This window comes from Emydura macquarii, unplaced genomic scaffold (genome assembly GCF_026122565.2).
Source record: "Emydura macquarii macquarii isolate MOO-44397 ecotype Brisbane River unplaced genomic scaffold, CSIRO-AGI_Emac_v2 contig_1043, whole genome shotgun sequence".
NCBI classification, from domain to species: Eukaryota; Metazoa; Chordata; order Testudines; family Chelidae; genus Emydura; species Emydura macquarii.
Window position 1 is genome coordinate 15,270,839 of NW_027131180.1, and position 19,213 is coordinate 15,290,051.

The 19,213-nt window shown below is 41.5% G+C and overlaps 2 protein-coding genes across 3 annotated transcripts in view; one reads left to right on the forward strand and one right to left on the reverse strand.

Annotated features, from left to right (window-relative positions):
• The window catches only part of LOC137151003 (CD276 antigen homolog), a 44,748-nt gene extending 39,404 nt beyond the window's left edge, over positions 1-5,344 (forward strand). The window contains exon 8 of the transcript XR_010919137.1: positions 5,262-5,344. The gene's annotated coding sequence lies outside the window, so the exon portion shown is untranslated. The remainder of the gene's footprint in view (positions 1-5,261) is intronic.
• GATD3 (glutamine amidotransferase class 1 domain containing 3) lies at positions 1,363-18,558 on the reverse strand. Of its 2 annotated transcripts, none has more exons than XM_067545162.1 (7): positions 17,900-18,558; positions 12,634-12,686; positions 11,689-11,802; positions 11,186-11,305; positions 10,122-10,214; positions 9,565-9,721; positions 1,363-1,609 (listed from the first exon to the last, which is right to left on the reverse strand). In XM_067545162.1, the coding sequence occupies exons 1-7, from the start codon at positions 18,035-18,037 to the stop codon at positions 1,379-1,381; spliced, it is 906 nt and encodes a 301-aa protein (XP_067401263.1). In that variant the 5' UTR covers positions 18,038-18,558; the 3' UTR covers positions 1,363-1,378. The 2 variants fall into 2 exon arrangements, with proteins under 2 accessions (XP_067401263.1, XP_067401264.1); XM_067545163.1 differs by lacking the exon at positions 1,363-1,609 and adding an exon at positions 6,102-8,908 and having other exon boundaries at positions 17,900-18,272.
• Positions 18,559-19,213: the final 655 nt, after the last annotated feature.

The following is a 19,213-nucleotide window of genomic DNA, read 5'->3' on the forward strand; positions in this document are numbered from 1 at the left end:
GACTCAGGTGCTGGAAGTTCTCTGGATGTATCCCAGAGTTCCTTGGGGCAACTTTTAGTTCTCTTTATGCTCACAATCTGTGGTGTAGTCTATTGCAAACAGAAGCCACACCTCTCTTTGCAAACAGCAGCAGCTCGGATCAGCACTAAAACCCAGTGTCTTATGAACAGTGGTTTGCAAATACACTATCAGAGAGCCTGCAGGGTTTTCAGTGGAAACCAATCAGAAGAAGTTTTTTTGCAAAGACAGCTGGTTCCTGGTCATAAGAGCACAGCCAGATTTTGATACACACTACCCAGGCGCCCCTACACATGCAGTCCTAAGGAGGACAGGGGGGCCCGGAAGCAAGGGCCAGAGAGCAGCTGCCCTACAAGAAGGGGAGTGGCAGAGCTCCATGACCCCAAACACCCCAGCTGCTCCCCCTCCCTGCAGGGCAGCCACTTAGTCCCTGCTCTGCTCTCTGGCCCTCCAGGGGAATGCTTGGGCAGGGGCACCCAGGCAGTGTGCACTGTGAGGTTGCTGAGTGGGAGCCAGCCCCAAAACTTCCCTACACCCTCCTGGGGATCCCTTATCCCTGCCTCCCAGAGTGTGGTGGGGGAAGGGATAAGGGATCCCCAGAAAGCGTTGGAGCATACTGCACCCCAAGCCCTGGGGATGCACATTACTGCTCTGCGGCCAGTAGCAGCCAGGCTGGTGTGTGTGTTTTCCTTCTGAAACCTACATTTTATGTCAAACTTCAAAACAAACAGACAAAAATAAATAACCAACCAATCAACCAAACACACCTGCACCGAACGTCCCATTTTAAAAATTAAGAACTGCAAAGTTTCATTGTAATAGTTTAACGGCCTGAGAGACTGATGTGCTGATTCTCCTCACAGTAGGTGGCCATGTTCCTGCCAATGTGACTCAGCCCAGAGGTGGAGAGCCCAGTTCTCAGATTAGATGGGAGTTCGATATAAGGCCTTCTCAAACTGCAGTCATTCTACTCAGACAGCTGCTAATTCTGCTGTTTTGTGCTCACATGCTCCTTATGGGCACCTGAGTCCCATCAACAGCACTGTCACGGTTCGGAAACAGGGTGGACAGTAGAATTTTCCCCACAGTGCAACACATTCATAGGGCTAGAGTGTCAACATGGGGGGAGAGCGCTAGGCACTCTGGGATAGGGTTATTTTGACTCAGGTCTGTGCACTGCAGTGTGGCTGCCAGAGCCCTAGGTTCAAGCACAGGTCAGGAAATCCTTAACCTCGGGTTAAAATGCAGTGTGGATACTCAAGCGCAGGGTTCCCTGACACAGGTCAGCTGACTTGAGCCCCACTAACCCTAGGCTTATGTTGCTGTGCAGACATACAATCACTTTTGAGCATCACTGCAGTCAGGGGAAGTGGTTCATAAGCAGCAGGATGTTTTCTATACAAGTATTTTTTTTGCTATAAATGAAGTCACTCCACTCTCCTTCATAAATCAATTGGTTGTATTTGCTGGGAAATAAATGGAATAAAGCCTGGAGCTCAATCCTGCATCCACTAAAACGAATGAGATCATTGACTTCAGTGGGTGAAAGGTCAGACCCCTGCGGTGGGGAAAAGCAGACAGAAGTCCATGCGTTCTGAGTCACTGCTAAGGTTGGTTTGAGCTGGTATTTATACTGGACTGGTTGAAAAGCAACCAGCTATATCATAATATAGCTATTTAACAACAAAAAGCATTCAATATATAAATGTACATATTTTGATTGCCTGCCTCTATCCCAGCCTTCTTCTATTGCTTGAATCAAAGATAGTAAAGTCTTCAAAACATAGCCTTGCAATTGTAGGAACGGCTGGAATACAAAGAAGCCATCACTCAATCATATGCCATACCAACACCTCTCTGCTGATCCCATCACTTACTGCAGAATTTAAGCTTTTTGAAAAGTTTCTGGCTGTGAACTAACACAGGACTATTTTTCCAAGTCTAGTTAGCTATACAAGCCAGAGCTCTGAGAGGTGTGAGCTCCCTTCATCCCAAGGGGTTTGAATTCTAAAATCCCATGACAATTAAAAGGCCGCTTTTTTTTTTTTTTTTTTTTTTTTTTTTTTTTTTTTTTTTTTTTAAAGCAATCCATACATGCAAAAAACATATACATTTCCAAGTGAAAGTAGCGTGATTTTACATACACATGAGTTATTACAGCAAGCAAATGGATGAAATAGCTGTTTACCAGTGAAAACTAGCATGCAAGCGCAATAACTTCACAAGCAAATGCAGGCATAACCTTCAAGAGCATTTTGGATGCTTAAATGGACCCTTTTCTTTATTAAACTTTCCCCAAAATGTCAACACCATTAATTGCTTACCTAATGGTAATATACCATGAACAGACAGCTGTTTTGTTGGAGAAGCTTGGGAACATAGGTAGAAATTGAGTGGAGTACAACACCTCTTTCCTGTCTGGCCCCATGTTGAGCTTCTTGTAGTCTAAGAACACGTGTAATGACAGAACAGACAATTCCCTATTTCCAAACCGCCAGCACAAACTAGAGAGAAAGCTTTTACAACTTTAAAATGGGCTGAAACAATTTATACATTTAAATACTTGGTATCTTTATTTTGCATACTTGAAATTCACCAATAGCATGTACCCCATTTGATACTGGGAGACCATGTTCTTATAAATTAATCTATCAGATTAAGTGTATCTCTGGGCAACCACTGTGAATTTCTCTGATAAGAAGTTGCATGGAGGCAGCAGTGAAGTTCTTTTTTTTCCTGCTTATTAATTTTATTTGCAGTAAGACACAAGTAAACTGTTCAGATAAAGCTAATGCTTAAAGAGTTCATTTTTTCAGCTTGTATATTATTATTCTAGTTTAACGACTGCCTTTTGTAATTGACTGGTAACATGCTTTCAAATCATTTGTATAGTCTCCTTTTGATGTGCGAGGAGTGAGTGATGTGCAATCACCAGCACCAAATGAATGCCATTATACAGCAATATGTGAGAATTTCACCAGTATCAAAAGTCCACAGCATAGGTAGTGTTCCCCCTTTTTCTGTCACCAGACAAATCACGCAAACAAACTAACAACTATTAAAAAAAGGCGAACAAGATTTTTTTATAAACAAATTCAAGCAGCACAGGAATGTGTAGCAAGAATATTCTCCAGATCTACCCTTAATCCATTTGCTTTTGTTTCTGAGGTGTCCTAAAGCTCTCTCTATTTCTTCTCACTTCACACCTCCTCCACTCACAGGGGTTCCTGGCATAAACCACATCCTTCTTTAAAAAAAAAAAAAAAAAAAAAAAAAAAAAAAAAAAAGACTAAATGTGACTTCCTTAGTTTTTCAAAGGGTTAACAACTGACCTACAAGGACCTGACCTTCTCAGCTGCTACAAGCCTGGGAAGAGGGAAAGGAAGTGAGGCTGGCAATCAAATGAAAGACCCGCGTTCAATCTCATTAAAAGCAAAACCCTACAACAGTGATACTGAGATGGAGGCTCGAGAGCCACAAGTGGCTCTTGAATATGTCTCCTGTGGCTATTTACAGCACATGATAGTAAAACACTGTGTGATTTAGTTATTAACCAGTCAGGATGCTTTTACTATGTTATTAACCAATTGTAGTTGATAAAATAATAATGCTTGGTCAGTAAAAACTAAATATTTCCTGTCATGATATTTAAAAATGAATATATTGTACTATAGTAAATGATACAACGAAGTCACACTACTATGGCTCCTTTGGGTAATGCTGATCGCTAATTTGACTCCTCCTGAATCACTGAAGTCTGAGTATCACTGCTCTACAACTATGCTGCTGGCCAAATGCATTCTTTAAGGAGGAATCATGCTTCAATTTTTTTTTTAACTAAATGGAAAGCAATGTTTTAAATTATAGGTTAAATTATAGTGTCGAAATTGTCAATTATGCCAACAAAAGCATTATAACGGAAAACGAGCTAGAAGAGTACAGCAGATTTTCAGGTGGAGGAAAACTCTGTTCTGTAAGACTGTTCTGCAGGGGCCCCCTGCTGGCAGCCATTGTTTGAAGATTGTTCTTATATTTCATGAAAACTAGAGGGAAAATAATGAGACAAAGCTTCTGTCCTTATCCCTAACTTTATTCTTAGAAATAAGCACACTTTCCAGTTGTTGAAAGTAAAAGAGGCCAATGCTTCAAACTGCAGAGAAAAAGGTAACAAAAGCTCAAGCTACAGTGGAATACTTTGCTGCCCAGAACTTGCATGTGTAACAGAAGTATGCGGCAAGAGGATAAATTACCCATATTCCATAACCACCAAACATATTTAGATATGTGAGCTGCTGGAGAAGCCATGCTAACACTGGACTAAACTGTTCATTTCAGTGATACAAATCGGCTCTCAAAGCATTTTGGCTGCAGACTGAAAACAACATGGCTATGGACCAATTATGATGTGTATAAATGTGTGCCTGCCCGTGGGGACGAGACTGTGAACATATGAACACAGTTCGTAGTTCGGACGATAGTCACATGCTAAATTGTACTACCATGCACCTTTGACCACCTTGGCTGCACCGCGTCCACCTCTGACAAAAATAATAAACTTATAGGCATCTTCAAACAGCCCATCCTGCCAGAGAGGTGTTTCTTCCTTCCTATTAATCCTCTACCCCCAATAAATAGGCTTTTCCTCCAAAATTATATTTGGTAAAAGCCAGGATGGGTAATATTAAGTCCTGCAAGAGCAGCAAGTTCAAACTTCATCTCACAAGAACCAGAAAGGCTTTTGTATTGTACTCATCACTGCACAATCCAAATGCCTCACAAGTAAATGATTCATTCTCCCTTACCAGCTCTTGATGCTGAAAGGACATTTTAAAATGCATGTATTGCTGAGGGCAAGCACAGTGACAAGTCTTGTTTCTGTGAAGTCAGTGAAGTTCATGTTCCTCCTGATCTCCCCCTAAAAGCACTTCAGTAGCTGTGTGCCAATCCTGAAAATATCTCTGTCCCCAGCACTCATGACTCCCACTCTTTTTGTGGGTGGTGCTGTAATTCCTAAGGAGCACAGCTGTCTTGAAATGTCTTGTTGACTGAGGGCTGCGTTCTCACGTAAGAGTCCCAAATCACAGAAACTTAGAAAATTAGGACTGGGGCCTTGAACTTGATCCATTATTAAATGGGCGCCAATATAGAAACCAGCATTACAGGGTCTTCTTCTACTGCTTAACAGGTGTGTTGTTGCATTCTACATTCACTGGAGTTTTAAGGGCGTGTATGTTTATACCCAGGTATAGGGCATTGCAGTAATCCAACTTGGAGGTCACAAAGTCATGGATCACCATGATCAGGACTGAAACTCTTCAAAGAGGGCACAGTTGGAAGAAAGGATTTCTGGAAGTCACTCTTATTTCGGTATCTACATTCAGTGAAGCATCCAGGAAGACTGAAAAGCTGAGCATTGTCTTTATCCATGGGCTCGTTCTGCAATGACTGGTGGTGATCTAGTGCTAGCTATTTCTTCAAAATATTCCCCTTTCTTAAAAAGAGCACCTCAGTCTAGCCCAGAGAAAATGAAGCTTTATTCCAACAGAAAGGGAAGATTCCTAAGTCTGCACTACCAATGAAGCTGCATTCACTCAGAACTGCGGGTATGAAAAATCTTAACATACAACAGCCTTATTGCAGTAAGACGAAAAGCTAAAGAGAAACCTCCACCCAGCCCCTGAGAGATGTAGTGCCACAGAAGAGATACACATGAGCCAACTTTACATCAGCTCTGTAGGAGACAGCAAAACAAGTAGCACAGAGTGCAGGGGTTCTCACTAATCCTAGGAGTTTACTACTATCTCCAGGCAAATAATGTCTACTCTATTGTAAGTTTTCCAGTGCTGTTTATATACTATTCCTTTTTAATTCCTGCACGTATAGGGAAGGCACACATTTAAGAACTGTGCTTAAAAAATTCCTTTTATACTGCCCCTTCTTCTGGAACTTTTCCACTGACTTAAGGTTTAAAGATAGTTTGAATGTTTCATACCCTCAATAAGGTTCAAACCCGCCCTTCTATCCACTAAGCTAATCCCATATCTGTAAAAGTAAGTTGATACTGTAAATAAATTTACAAGAGAAACATGTAGAAGCAGTCTTTATTAGTAGTTAGCTACATGAAAACAATGTCTTATACTTCACTTCTTTCTCCTTTGATAGCTGACAATTTCCTACAAAGTTTACTGCACACACAAACCCAGCATTGTAACAAACTACAAGCAATATGAAGTTTACTAACCTCCACCCAAACACACTTAATGATATAATTTGTATGTAATTCTTGTTTTTAGCTTAATGAGAATCTCCACAAGAGAAGATACTATCTAAGCTCACAGTTTTGACTATTAAGGTCATCAATGGGAATAGTGCACATGCTTGTGGTGTGATTTCAAAACCTCAGTTCACACCAGACGTTTACTATTGGGACAAAAAAAATTATATTTTTTTAAAAATGCTCCAATAGAGAAAACACGTCTTCCATAAGAGTACTTTACTTTTCACATGAGCACTGATTAAATAAAGTTAAGAATATAGTCTTTTCCAACTGAACCATCTTTTTTACAAAGGAAAAATATCTTCTTAAATCCCCAGTATTCCCCAGTCAAGGGCACAGATAGCATTTATGATACTTCAGTGCAATATCACACAATAAATCTTAAATCAGACAGCATCGGAATCTAAATGAAGCTCATTAGTTTAAATTTACAAGAATCACCTTTAACTGAAACACCCATTAAAATAGATATGTATTTCCTGGAGCACGTCTCATATATGACATTTTTGTTAACCTTTATGTACAGTGTTTTACTGTAATATTAAAACCACAGACAGCAAATTTCTGTAACCATATCAAAACTAGTTTAGTTTTCTTAACAGGGGCAGCAGGCTTGAAGTCTGGATGTGAAAAGCATCAATAAACAGAACAATGTATTATATGCATATCATTACATCACAGAGTAAACAAATTAGCAGAGTGTGTGCTGGCATCCTCAAAATCCATGCTGTGACCTTTTAAGATCATCATCATAATAGGAACAAAAGAATTGGGACTCTTGAAAAACAACTTCGTGAACACGTCTTAAAATTCCTGTTGATTAAACAATGCAGGACAAGTGCATTTGGAACATGGTACGTTTGTGAAAAGCAGGTGCCCCTGGGGCACACAACGCAGTTATGCCAACATTATTTTTCTAGGAAGAGAGAGAAAGACAGACATCTTGGAGCTGAAAGAGACTCTAAGGGTTAGGATACTGTGCTGACCTATAAAGAAAAAAGTTAATGAGGCAGGATGAGAAATAAAAATAAAGAGAGTAGACAAAAATTAGGAAAGAGATGGAAATGCTGAAGGTTGTTGGACTATGTGAATCAGTAAAGGCTCTTTCAAATGCAAATAATTCTGTGATTAAAAGAGAGATGCAGGGAAACAGGAGAAGAAAATAACTAGACAGCATTATACATCATTCTTCTTACATTTGACTGTATTTCTCTGGAAGGAGCTCTGTTAGTCTGGACAGGGGAAGGTGGTAATAGCTCTGGAGTCAGCCTGTTGCCCATTGTTAGGCAAGTAACTAAGTTAACGTGGAAGACATCTTTAAAATTTAAAAGGCACTATAGCAGATACTTTCCCCTTTGTTTCAAGCCTTCTTTTAGATATAAAAGGCCTATTGTGCAGCTAAATTAAGAGAGATTTTTCAAAATGCGAGAGTATTTACAATAAGGTGCGTCTGCTCTTGACATTCAGATTTATTCATATTGGAAAAAGCACACCTTTAAAACAGAATAAAAGCCATTCAAAGAATACAGAAAGGAGGGCTGTGCAACATAATGTTTTCATTAATGCTGAGTTAACCCTGGGACATAGAAATAACTGTTTCCATTGGCTACAGGAAAGGTGATCCTGATTTTTAGCTCATAGACATAAGCAATGACTGCATAAGGAGCAAACTATTGCAGCCCTGCTTGAAACACAAACAAACATGTGTCCCTATGGCTCAGTCATCTTAAATTTCTCTCTCCCCAAATCCCAGGAACTTCTCAATGCCAAAGTTCAGACTGACATCCCAGAGAACTAAATACAACATCTGTTTCAATGGAAGGCAGCTAGATTAGCCAGGAATGCATTTTAGCATAACATAACATTTCCTTACAAAGAGCAGCAGCCAGCAGTAACTTCACTCCCCACCTCTGAATGGCTGTCAATTCTATAGCAGCTGTATCTACTCCTTATAACCACAATTTAACTGGTGCATTTCAACCACATTCTTCTGCTTCTGAAACAGAACTGTGAATTCTGCAAAGCAATTTCATATCCAGCCCCATGTCCAGTCCACTACATAAATGCTTTGACTCCCATAGTATTCATGTCATTCAGTTCTCCTGTGCATCCCTAGTATTTTTCAAAGGAATGGGGTTTTGGTTGGAATAGTATGGAGGCTGGCCTCAGAACATCCTCACGCAACCCTCACCAACCAATTGCCCAAGTCCAAAAAATGATTTAGGTTACTCAATGAGCCAGTCACGAGACCCTTTTGTTAAGATGTGCTTGGAAACCAATGCACTTATGCAGCAAACATTTTTGCATTATCTGAACAGAGCTAGGAATCAGACTGTCAGCTTTATGTCTGTGGTTTATAAAAGTGTTACAGGATCAAGTAGGGGAAATATGTTTTCAGTGGTGCATGATATTTCTGATATTGTACCCTTAATTTAAATATTTCCTAAAGCTTATTATTAAGTATTATCATCACAGATAACCACTTCATTTGCCTGTTAATTTCAGCACACCCTTCACCATGGCCCCAATGCCATCAAAGATGTGATGTAATTCTGTTTCACACATAAATGCTGGAGTAGTTACCATCTTGTTATTCACGTCCACATGAGCTTCGTGGAACAGAGAGTTAAGGAACACACAGCCAGCCTAGTATTTGCAGATGCTGTCTGCAGAATGAAACACACTGCCACTTACATTTTCAAAAAAATATCTCCCCAACCCCAAGGCAACGTAAAAGTGGCCACAGTTGGAGCCTAGGAATGGAGATGTTCTACTTATTTTGCCAGAAATACCAGTATTGCCTCAATGGGGAAAAGAGCATTAAAGATTACATGAAAAGATGGGAAATCCCTTGCTTAGAAGTTAATGTTTCAGGGTAAAGATTGCGTGGCATCACTTTAGACTTTTGGAAAAAGAAAGAAATGAATCTCAAACAAAATTGACTAGTTATGGGGTTCATTTCAATGGATAGATTGTACACTGGTAGGCCATTACATACAGCACTTCTGATTTATCTGCGGTACTGATTGAGCCAGAGGAATTTTCAGGCAACAACTGAGCACTATGTGTAAGGATTCAGCCACACAATTAACTTTACCATCACTGGGAAAAACGTTGCCTAGTCCATATGCATCACACTACAATATGGTCCTACATGACTATTATCAGTTAAGCACCAACTTTATATTTTTAGAACTGTGATGACATATACATTAAGAATAGCAGTGCCCCTCAACTCTTGGTAACTGCTTATTAACTGGAAAGGATATAGTTACTTCTTTAGCACAATGTTTTCCTCCCAATGCTTTAATGGCTTCTGCAGTTCCAGCATAAGGCCATTTCCCACCTTCCTCTCCTTCATGTCCCACAGTAACTTCAGCACCAGGCAGTACTTTTACAGCCAACACAGGTGAAATGCAGCACAGGCTGTAAGAAAAACAGAAAAGGATACTCTAATGAGACTACTTCTTAAAAGGATTAATAATAATTATGAAGATTTAAATGCACATGTATTTAAAGATCATAAAGTCGAACATGAAAAGAACATTTCTTTCCAGCAACATCAGGCTTTCCCTGGCAACCAAGTACTAAATAATTTTCTTAGCTGTACTTCTGTTTCTTCCTACCAGCTTGAAAGATTTTTTTAAAAAATTAACCAGTAATAAATGCAAGGCTGAATACATTTTTTCTAGCTCAAATACTAACATCCACCCACTTACCTAGAATTTGTTTTCTCTCTGCTCTTATATAAACTATCAATTATACAACTGCATTTTTAAATGCTCCTATAAATGTACCATACCTAATGCATCTAGAACGTACATACCCAATGGGTTTCCCAGCTTTGTGGAACTCCTGCAGGACACGTTCAACCTCTCCATTCACTTTGCAATCCTTCCCATCCACAGCAAAGGTGGAACTGCCACAGTAAAAGACTTTCATTAACACTTCAATATAATGCTATGACTTTATACGTGCACAAATACTCAGCGCAGCTCTCAATGGACATCAAAAATAGAAAGTCGATATGAGCTCTTCACTGCAACAAGCAACAAATTATAAGCCAAAAATATTTGTTTTAAGTAAATATTAAGCGTTACCAAATCAGCCTTCTAACATTTTATGCAGAAACAGAATAGCAATGCTACCAGATTTTCAGATCATTAACAGAACAGAAAACAAAATATCTTAGCATGACATCCTAGAAGAAGCCATTTCATTGGATCATTGAATCACAGGGTTAGAAGGGAGCACAAAGATCATCTAGTCTAACTCCGTGCCAAGATGCAGGATTTGTTGTGTCTAAACCATCCAAGACAGAGGGCTTAAAAAAAAAAAAATACACTCACATTTCTCAAAAGAATCAAAGAGGACAAGAAGACTAATTGGTCACAAGACACATGGCATTTCACTAGGCTAATCCATTAACTTTTTGAAAAGAAATTACTTCGTGATCAGTTTAATACTATCCTGACACTTTCTATATAGACGTAGGTGGAAAGAAATAAGAGAATCATACTGGAGATTATCTGAAACTAAAAGTTGTATAAACTTCACTTCCCTCCATCATGCCCCAAAAACCACCACCTCAGCACCACAGGAAAAGGAAAGGGTTTTTTTTGTAAAGCATTAGAACTGCTGCCCAGTTTTGGTGGAAAATTTTTCCTTGTGGCATTTTTAGATTATGAAATGCCACTCTAACAATAAGAATCACATGGGGAAACCCCCACTCCACGAGCTACACTGAAAATATTATCCTATAGGAATCCCCAAACAATTTGAAAGAAGTCTTCCTTAGGCAAGACTATGTAAATTATCAGTTTGTAAAAAGGCCACTGTTCCCTGTTATTACTGTCTGAGTTATGCATAAAGGATCTTTGTATCACTCACAGGTTTTTAGCAGCTCCAAATCCACCAGGGAATATAACAGCATCATGATCCTTTGTAGTAAGTTTAGCGAGGTCCATGATCTTACCACGCGCAATTCTTGCTGATTCCACTAAAACGTTTCTTGAAGAACAAGAAATAAAGCAATAAGAGGAATGAAGTCTGTGTATGCACAAGTGTGGTGAAACTCTGTAAGGGAAGGGTGTTATTTCTGAAGTTGAAAACAATGACCCTGAATACCTGCAGCTACAGCTGCTTCTGAAATAAAACTACTGGAATACACAGTACCTATGAGCGAGGAATGGAATAAGGTTTTAGGTGGTAGCCACAAGACAAAGGATCTCAGCTTTCCTCACATACAAAATATTAGTTGGCATAAAGTTAAACACTTTGGAGAAATTGCTACTAGTAAATATTTAGCACAGAGCCTGACCTCTCCAGCACATCCATGCAGCACAAGCTCAAGAAGCAGGAGTCATCTTGTGCAAATTAAATGTAGATCTTACCTTGATTCTGCCTCAGCTGGCTGTCCTTTTCTGTGGTCAATAACATGCATCTGAGGAATATCTGGGGCATACATCTGAACTTCAGCTCCTCCACGACTCAGGTGAACCAAAATGCTACAAAATAGGTAAAAAAATGATAAAAGCCTAAGAAGAGAGGGAGTCTTAAGGAGCCAGTTAGAGTAGATTTTTATCTGGCTTTGAGCCCTATCAGAAATATATTACTTGTTTTGGAAAACATACTGACAAAGTAGCATAAAAAATGACCACATACCATCAGTGTTTACAGAATGGATAGGATATTTATTATAGTCTGTTGGGGGGGAGGTGGGGGACGGCTAGATGAGCTGTAGATGTCATCTAAACCCCTTTGATTGCTGTGTTATTTACTCTGGTTACAGAAACCCGTCATCCTTCAGAACTGTAAGAAGAGTCCAAAAGTCTCATGAAAGGGCACTGAGATCAATGTCCCATTATCTAGTGTACAGCGTGATAGGTCAAACTCAATTTGAATATTCACAATCCTTGCCCAGGAACTTGGCCCAGAAATGAAAGCTCAGAAAGATGATTATGAAATAGGTAGAGCCTATGCTCATGCATCCTGAGCTGGAAATGCCAAAGCAGCAGCTGGCTCTTGGGAGAGACAGATTGTCTGACAATAGCTCATTGCTCTGGTTTAGTGTGTGGTGGTGAAGTCTGCCCACTCCTCCTTACCCAGAAGCATGCAATAGGAGAGCTTAAGGAGGAACATAAAGCTGAGACAAAGTGGTGGATTTTCATGGGGTATGAAAAGGACCAACCCTGGGGGAAAACCACACATTATCAAGACTCTTCTTCCAGGATAGTACCAACAGCCCTGAGAAACTGGAAATTAATTAAATAGAATCAAATGCTCTAATGATGTGAAGAACACATTTCTGGACTCTGCAGTAAAGCAAAGCTGCTTACGCTGAGGCCTCATGGATTTCTGTACCATCATATACACCGCATCCAGATAAGACCTGCAAAAAGAAAATCAATATACTATTTCAGACAAAATATGTATTTCCCAGACTGTCTTTACGGGTCTTGTACATGCATTTGGGGATAAAGCAATTGCAGCTGCACCCTCATCAAACAAAATAGATAGTGGCTTCGGTGATGCTGGGTTACACAAGTTTAATATATTGCAGAACTGGGATGTTCTATTCACAGTAGCTTGTTTTGATTCACCCAAACGGCTCCGCAATTACTACTGACTTGAACAGCAAAAGGTATTTGCTTCTCCATTTTTCTCAGACTTGAAAAACTGCCACATTGTCTTAAAGTGTGACTGTAGTCACAAATGTGTCTACAAATAATATTACAAGCTTTCATGGTCCTAAGGTATGTAAAGAGGGTGATCTTACATATCATGGAATATGCTCAGACCTTGATGCGCATGTATACTTTTAATTAAAACAGAAGGGAGTTAAAAGGTACATCTCAAAAGTGAGAATTTATGTCACTCTATTTGACTCAATCTTAGGCTCCACATCGCAGACTAATGGAGAAGTAATTTTAAAAAAATCTAAGTGCACTAAATATCTCAACTGAATTTCTCTTCTGAACCATGGCAACAATGCTTTCAAATAAACCCCAACATTCTAGTTAAGCATGTCCTCCCCATGTCTGAATCTATCCTGGCTATTACTGAAGAACATTGGAATTTACGGAGATTAGAGACAAAAATGTTTCCCAATTTCTGCAATTTGTTTACTTTGTGTATTTGACGCACTGGGTGTTTAGTCAGTTTTCTCTGTTTGTGTGGGTCTTTTACACAGCAATCAAACAGAGAGAAAGATTTTTAAAAATAGGGAAATTGTGATGGTAAAGACACAAAAATTCCAAGAGCACTTGTAGTTCCTGAAACTATTTTAACTCATGTTTTAAACAGTAGATAGGTTTCCAATTGGCAGTGTCCTTTTAACAATTCTACTTCCTTCCTTCCCCCCTCCCCTTGTTTTTAAGCAGCTTAGCAGGCACTTTATCCGTTATCCACTGCATGCATATTTTATATATAATTAAAACTACTTATTATTTAAGATGCTCTGTGAAATTCACCTCTTTAGATTTTATTTTTACAACCTGTCAAGTTTCCTCTTTCCCAGTTTCTTTTATAATTTTAATGCCCTCTGGTTCCCTTTCATGTGATTCTATATTTCCTCACAGAGGCAGACTGATTTGTGTTGCCCACTTAGCATTTAAGATTTTACTGGATTGCATTTTACCCATAACTTTCCCAACTGTACCTTACATAATTCCCACTGTTTATTTTCCCATTTGTGACTGGATTCCAGCCAATTTTAATTCCCAATACCTACAGACTCTGCTTTTCTGATTGTTATTTCTGCTACATCATTTCAACCCTACAGATATTTAGGTAGCTAGCTCCTAGATGTTCTCCAATTTTAACTTTATTTATCATGGCTTCCTTTCAACTATTAAGTACCAAATAGTTTTTTTACTTTATTCACTTCATTAGTCTTTACTACCTCCACTAATTTATGTTTTGTTATGCCCTATCCACACTATGTAAACAACAAACCATAACAATATCCCCAATTCTGCAACAGGGATTTGTGCAGGCACAGCAGTTTGCCCATGCAAATTAGACTGCAGGAGTGGACCCAATGGACACAGTTTGGTCTGAGGTGTGTGTACATAAAGACAAACTTGTCTTGGATCAAATTTTTTAAAAAAAGTTTCAGTTCAGGCAGAGAGCACTGTATAGCTTCAAACTGACATGTATGTTAACTATGATGGTATCAGTTTAATATCTCACACATACTCTATCAGGAGACTCTCGTCCACTCGTCTCTAAACTCTGGCAAGTCCAGTGTGAAAGTATAATTAAGCAAGCCAAGAGAAGGAATTTGAAGAACTAGCTAAAGACACAAAAACTAATGGCCAAAACAACGTTAAGTACATCAGATGCAGGAAGCCTGACAAAAGTCAGTAGGGCCACAGTTGAGGTGCTAAAGGAGCACTCAAAGAATACAAGGCTGTTGCGAAGAAGCGAAATGAATGTTGCATTGGTCTTCACTGCAGAAGATGAGGGGGAGATCCCCACACCCATCCATTCTTTTCAGATGACAAATATGAGGACGTGTCCCAAATTGAGATGTCAATACAGGAGGTTTTTTAACAAATTGATAAATTAAACAGTAATAAGTCACCAGGACCAGATGGTATTCAAACAAGAGTTCTGAAGGAACTCAGATATGAAACTGCAGAACTACTCACTATGGTATGTAATCTACAGCTTAAATCTGTAAAAGATAACTGAAGGGTAGTTAACGTAATGCCCATTTTTCAAAAAAGCTCCAGAGGTGATTCTAGAAATTACAGGCCGGTAAGCCTAACTTCAGTACTATGCAAATTGTTTGAAACTACAGTAAAGAAATCAATTATCAGACACACGGATAAACAAGATATGTTGGGGAAGAGTCTTTTGTAAACAGAAGTCATGCCTCACCAATCTATTAGAATTCTTTGAGGGAATCAACAAGCACATGGACAAAGGTGATCCAGTCGATACAGGGTACCTGGACTTTCAGAAAGCCTTTGATAAAGTCACTCACCAAAGGCTCTTAAGCAAACTAAGCTGTCACGGGATGAGAGGGAAGGTCCTCTCAGAGATCAGTAATGGGGTAAAAGATAAAAATTGAAGGGTGGGAACAAATGGTTGGTTTTCACAATGGAGCGGGGCAGGAGCAGGGACTCCCAAAAATCTGCACTGTGATAAGTTCTGTTCAATATACTCATAGATAATCTAAAAAAACGGGGCGAACAGTGAGTTAGCAAAATTTGCAGATGATACAAAATTACACAAAGTAGTTAAATGCAAAACTGACTGAAGATTACAAAGGGATTTGGCAAAACTGGGTGACCAGGCAACAAATAGGCACATGAAATTTAATGTTGATAAGTGCAAAGTAACACACACTGGAAAAAATAATCACAACTATAATAATAATCACAAAACAATAGGGTGTAAATTAGCTGTTAACACTCAAGAAAGAGATGTTGGAGTCATCATGGATAGTTCTCTGAAAACTTTCACTCAATGTGCAGTGGCAGTCAAATAACCTAACAATGTTAGGAATCATTAGGAAAGAGACGCATTAGTAAGAGCATTGCCAGCAGATCGAGGGAAGTGATTATTCCCCTCTATTTGGCACGGGTGAGGCCACATTTGGAGTACTGTGTCCAGTTTTGGGCCCCCCACTACAGAAAGGATATGGACAAATTGGAACAAGTCCAGGGGAGGGCAACAAAAATTATTAGGGGGCTGGGGAATATAATTTATGAAGAGAGGCTGAGGGAACTAGGCTTATTTAGTCTGCAGAAGAAAAGAATGAGGAGGGATTTGATAGCAGCCTTTAACTACCCAAAAGGGGATTCCAAAGAGGATGGAACGAGGCTGTTTTCAGTGATAGTAGATGACAGAACTAGGAGCAGTGGTCTCAAGTTGCAGTGGGGGTCTAGGTTGGATGTTAGGAAAATCTTTTTCACTGGGAAGGTGGTGAAGCACTGGAATGGATTACCTAGGGAGGTGGTGGAATCTCTATCCTTAGAGGGTTTTAAGGTGTGACTTGACAAAGCCCTGGCTGGGATGATTTAGTTGGGGTTGGTCCTGTTCCTGCTTTGAGCAGGGGTTGGATTAGATGTCCTCCTGAGGCCCCTTCCAACCCTAATCTTCCATGATTCTATGGATAGATAAAACAAAACAGAAAATATTACACTGCCACTATATAAATCCATGGTATGCTCACATCTTGAATACTGCTGCAGCTCTGGTAACACAATCTCAAAAAAGATGTATTAGAATGAGAAAAGGTACAGAGAAGGGAAACAAAAACAATTTGGGGTATGGAGAGGTATGAGGAGAGATTAAAAAGAGTGGGACCGTTCATCTGAGAAAAGATGACTAAGGAGGGATATGATAGAGGTATGGAGAAAGTGAATAGGGAAGTATTATTTACTCCTTCACATAACACAAGAACTAGGGGCCATCCAATTAAATTAATAGGCAGCAAGTTTAAAAACAAACATAAGAAAGTACTTCTTCACACAACCCACTGTCAACCCGTGCAAACAACTTGTTGCCTGGGATGCTGTAAAGGCTAAAAGTATAACTGGGTTCAAAAAAGAACTAGATAAATTCGTGGAGGCAAGGTCCACTGGCTATTAGCCAAGATGGTCAGGGACACAACCCCATGCTGCTGCTGTCCCTAAACTTCCAACTATCAGAAGCCGGGCATGGATGACAGGCGATGGATCACTTAAAATTGCCCAGTTCTGCTCATTCTCTCCAAAGCACCTGGCCCTGGTCCCTGTCAGAAGAGAGGGTACTGTGCTAGATGGACCATTGGTCTGATCCAATATGGCCATCCTTATGTTCTTAAAACATTATGCCTGGGTTAACACAGCAGCACCTGTATCCTCACAGAAAGACAGCACACTTACGCGCTAGGACTGTGGTTGGTGGGTAGCCAGTTGCCCAGCTAGCATTGCCCTTTCCACTGGTCTTGAAAGCCAAAGTAGCTTTACTAATCTCACACCACCTGTTGCAGAGCAAGAGCTAAGAAGGCAGCAAACCCGCCCGCCCCTCAAGTCACCAAGCAAACTGCACAGGTCAGGCAAAGCAGAGCACACTACAGGCAGGGCCCCCACAGGGGTGGTGGTGGAAAGGGTACACTTCACCCGGGCCTGGAGGCCCTGGGGAGCCCAGCCCAGGCTTCAACCCCCCATTACCATGAGGAAAAAATGTTTCATGGCTCACGAGATTGAATGTATGGGCGGGAGGAGAGGCTGTGGTATGTGGGGGGGAGGGGACCGTGTTACAAGTTTGTACTGGGCCCGAGAAACCGATGCTTGGGCCCTGCATACAGGACAAGGTGGTGGGAAACTCGCCCCACTGAGCTGTTGTGCATAGTTTGTAACCCGGTTCTGCGCAGTCCCGTTCCCTGCAACTCCCCCAGCGGCTCCCGCTGCAGCCGAGAGCGCAGCCGGCCCCGTTTGCAGCTCGCCCTTAGCCCTGCCCTGGGGGCCCAGCTCGAGTCGCCCCGAGGCGGAGCCGAGCCCAGCCCAGCCCGGTCCCCTGGGGCATAGCTCACTGCCCGAGCCCGGCGTTGCTCGTGGGGCGGGGCGGGGCAGAGCAAAGCCCCCCGGGCGGCCAGGCTCTACTCACCACGGCGACCCGGGCCCCGCGCAGGCGGCGGGCGGAGCAGTGGAGGGAGGCCGGCCCAGCCGGGGCTGCCTGCCGCAGCAGCGCGGGGCCCAGCAGTAGCAGCCGCCGCCCGCAGCCCGCTAGCCGCGCCGCCAGCATCGTTCGCCCGCGCCGCCGGGCTCAGACACAGGAGGGGAAGGGGCTGGACTCCGCAGGGGCCCCGAGGCGTCTCCACGTCCAGGGGCTGGTGCAGCAGCGACAGGCCGGGCCTGGCGACGGGATGCACCTTTGCAGCCGCCGCACAGCTCCAGCTAGAGGCGGGGAGGGAGGCCGGCGTCTGCAGCTCGGCCGGGGCTGCGGGGCTTTGCTTTCTTCTGCCTACGCAGCGCCTGGGCCAGCTGGGGGCTACTCCCTCTTTCAGATGCTGCTGCCTCCGGTGCTCCCACGTCCACCAGCCTCTCCTCAGCCTGCCCCCGCTGTTCCCTCTCTTGGGATCTCCGTTAGGGTCCAGCCGGCCAAGGCTTGCTACCCAAACATGGCACCGACAGCCCAAGCCTGGTAGCAAGTGCTGTGCCCGCAGTGTTTGCAGGATCAGACCCCCGAGATCATTGGCCATCTGGCCAGACCTGCCTTTGCAAAGCCCTGTACAAATCTAGTGAATTTTAATAATTATTCACATTGAAACTTGGCACTAACCACCCCTACCCCTTAAAAATACCTACAACCAAGGCCCATTTTAATGGGGTGTAGTTACGCTCAAGCTTGCGTTGCCACGTCTCATGATATTTATTGTTTTCCTTAAAGCCCCTGCTCCTGAAATCATGTGCTTACAGCTGAGCTTCATCTTTTTGTTTGTTTGTTTTTTTTAAACCGAAGCTTCTTGCCCTCTGGATTGCAGGGAAAAGTATGAAAACATTATCTGCTCCCTAACCCTTCAAAGAAAAGAAAGCCAATAAAAACCCAGAGATCAGTTCTTTGTTACTAAATTTCTCATAATTTTTGAACAGCCTGGTTTGGCAATACTGGGTTAGTTCATTATTACAGCTAAAATAAATCTAGGTATTGCAAACTCCTTCATAGGGTACACAAGGCACACAGTTATGTACAATAAGAGGCAAAGATCACTGGGGCAAATACGTTCAATAGCACACACTGCAACAACCTCCTCCTCAGCCCCTCATGCAGAAGCTCAGAACTCCACCACTGCAGCTCTTCATCTGAAACATTTTTTTCCTCTGAAACCACCACACTATTTATAAATTCTGGGGGAAATTCCCCTAAAATATTCCATGGATATTTGTTTCTTATGCAAAGAGAAAGGAAACTCCACACAGA

What these genes read in the sequence shown, in the direction of transcription:
- GATD3 (XM_067545162.1), bottom strand. Translation starts at nt 18,037, where the DNA reads ATGCTGGCGGCGCGGCTAGCGGGCTGCGGGCGGCGGCTGCTACTGCTG. An exon ending in AAAGCTGGGAAACCCATTGG is followed by an intron (nt 9,722 to 10,121) that starts GTATGTACGTTC and finishes TTTTTCTTACAG; the next exon opens with CCTGTGCTGCATTTCACCTG. An exon ending in ATTGTGCTAAAGAAGTAACT is followed by an intron (nt 1,610 to 9,564) that starts ATATCCTTTCCA and finishes GTGACTCAGAAC; the next exon opens with GCATGGACTTCTGTCTGCTT.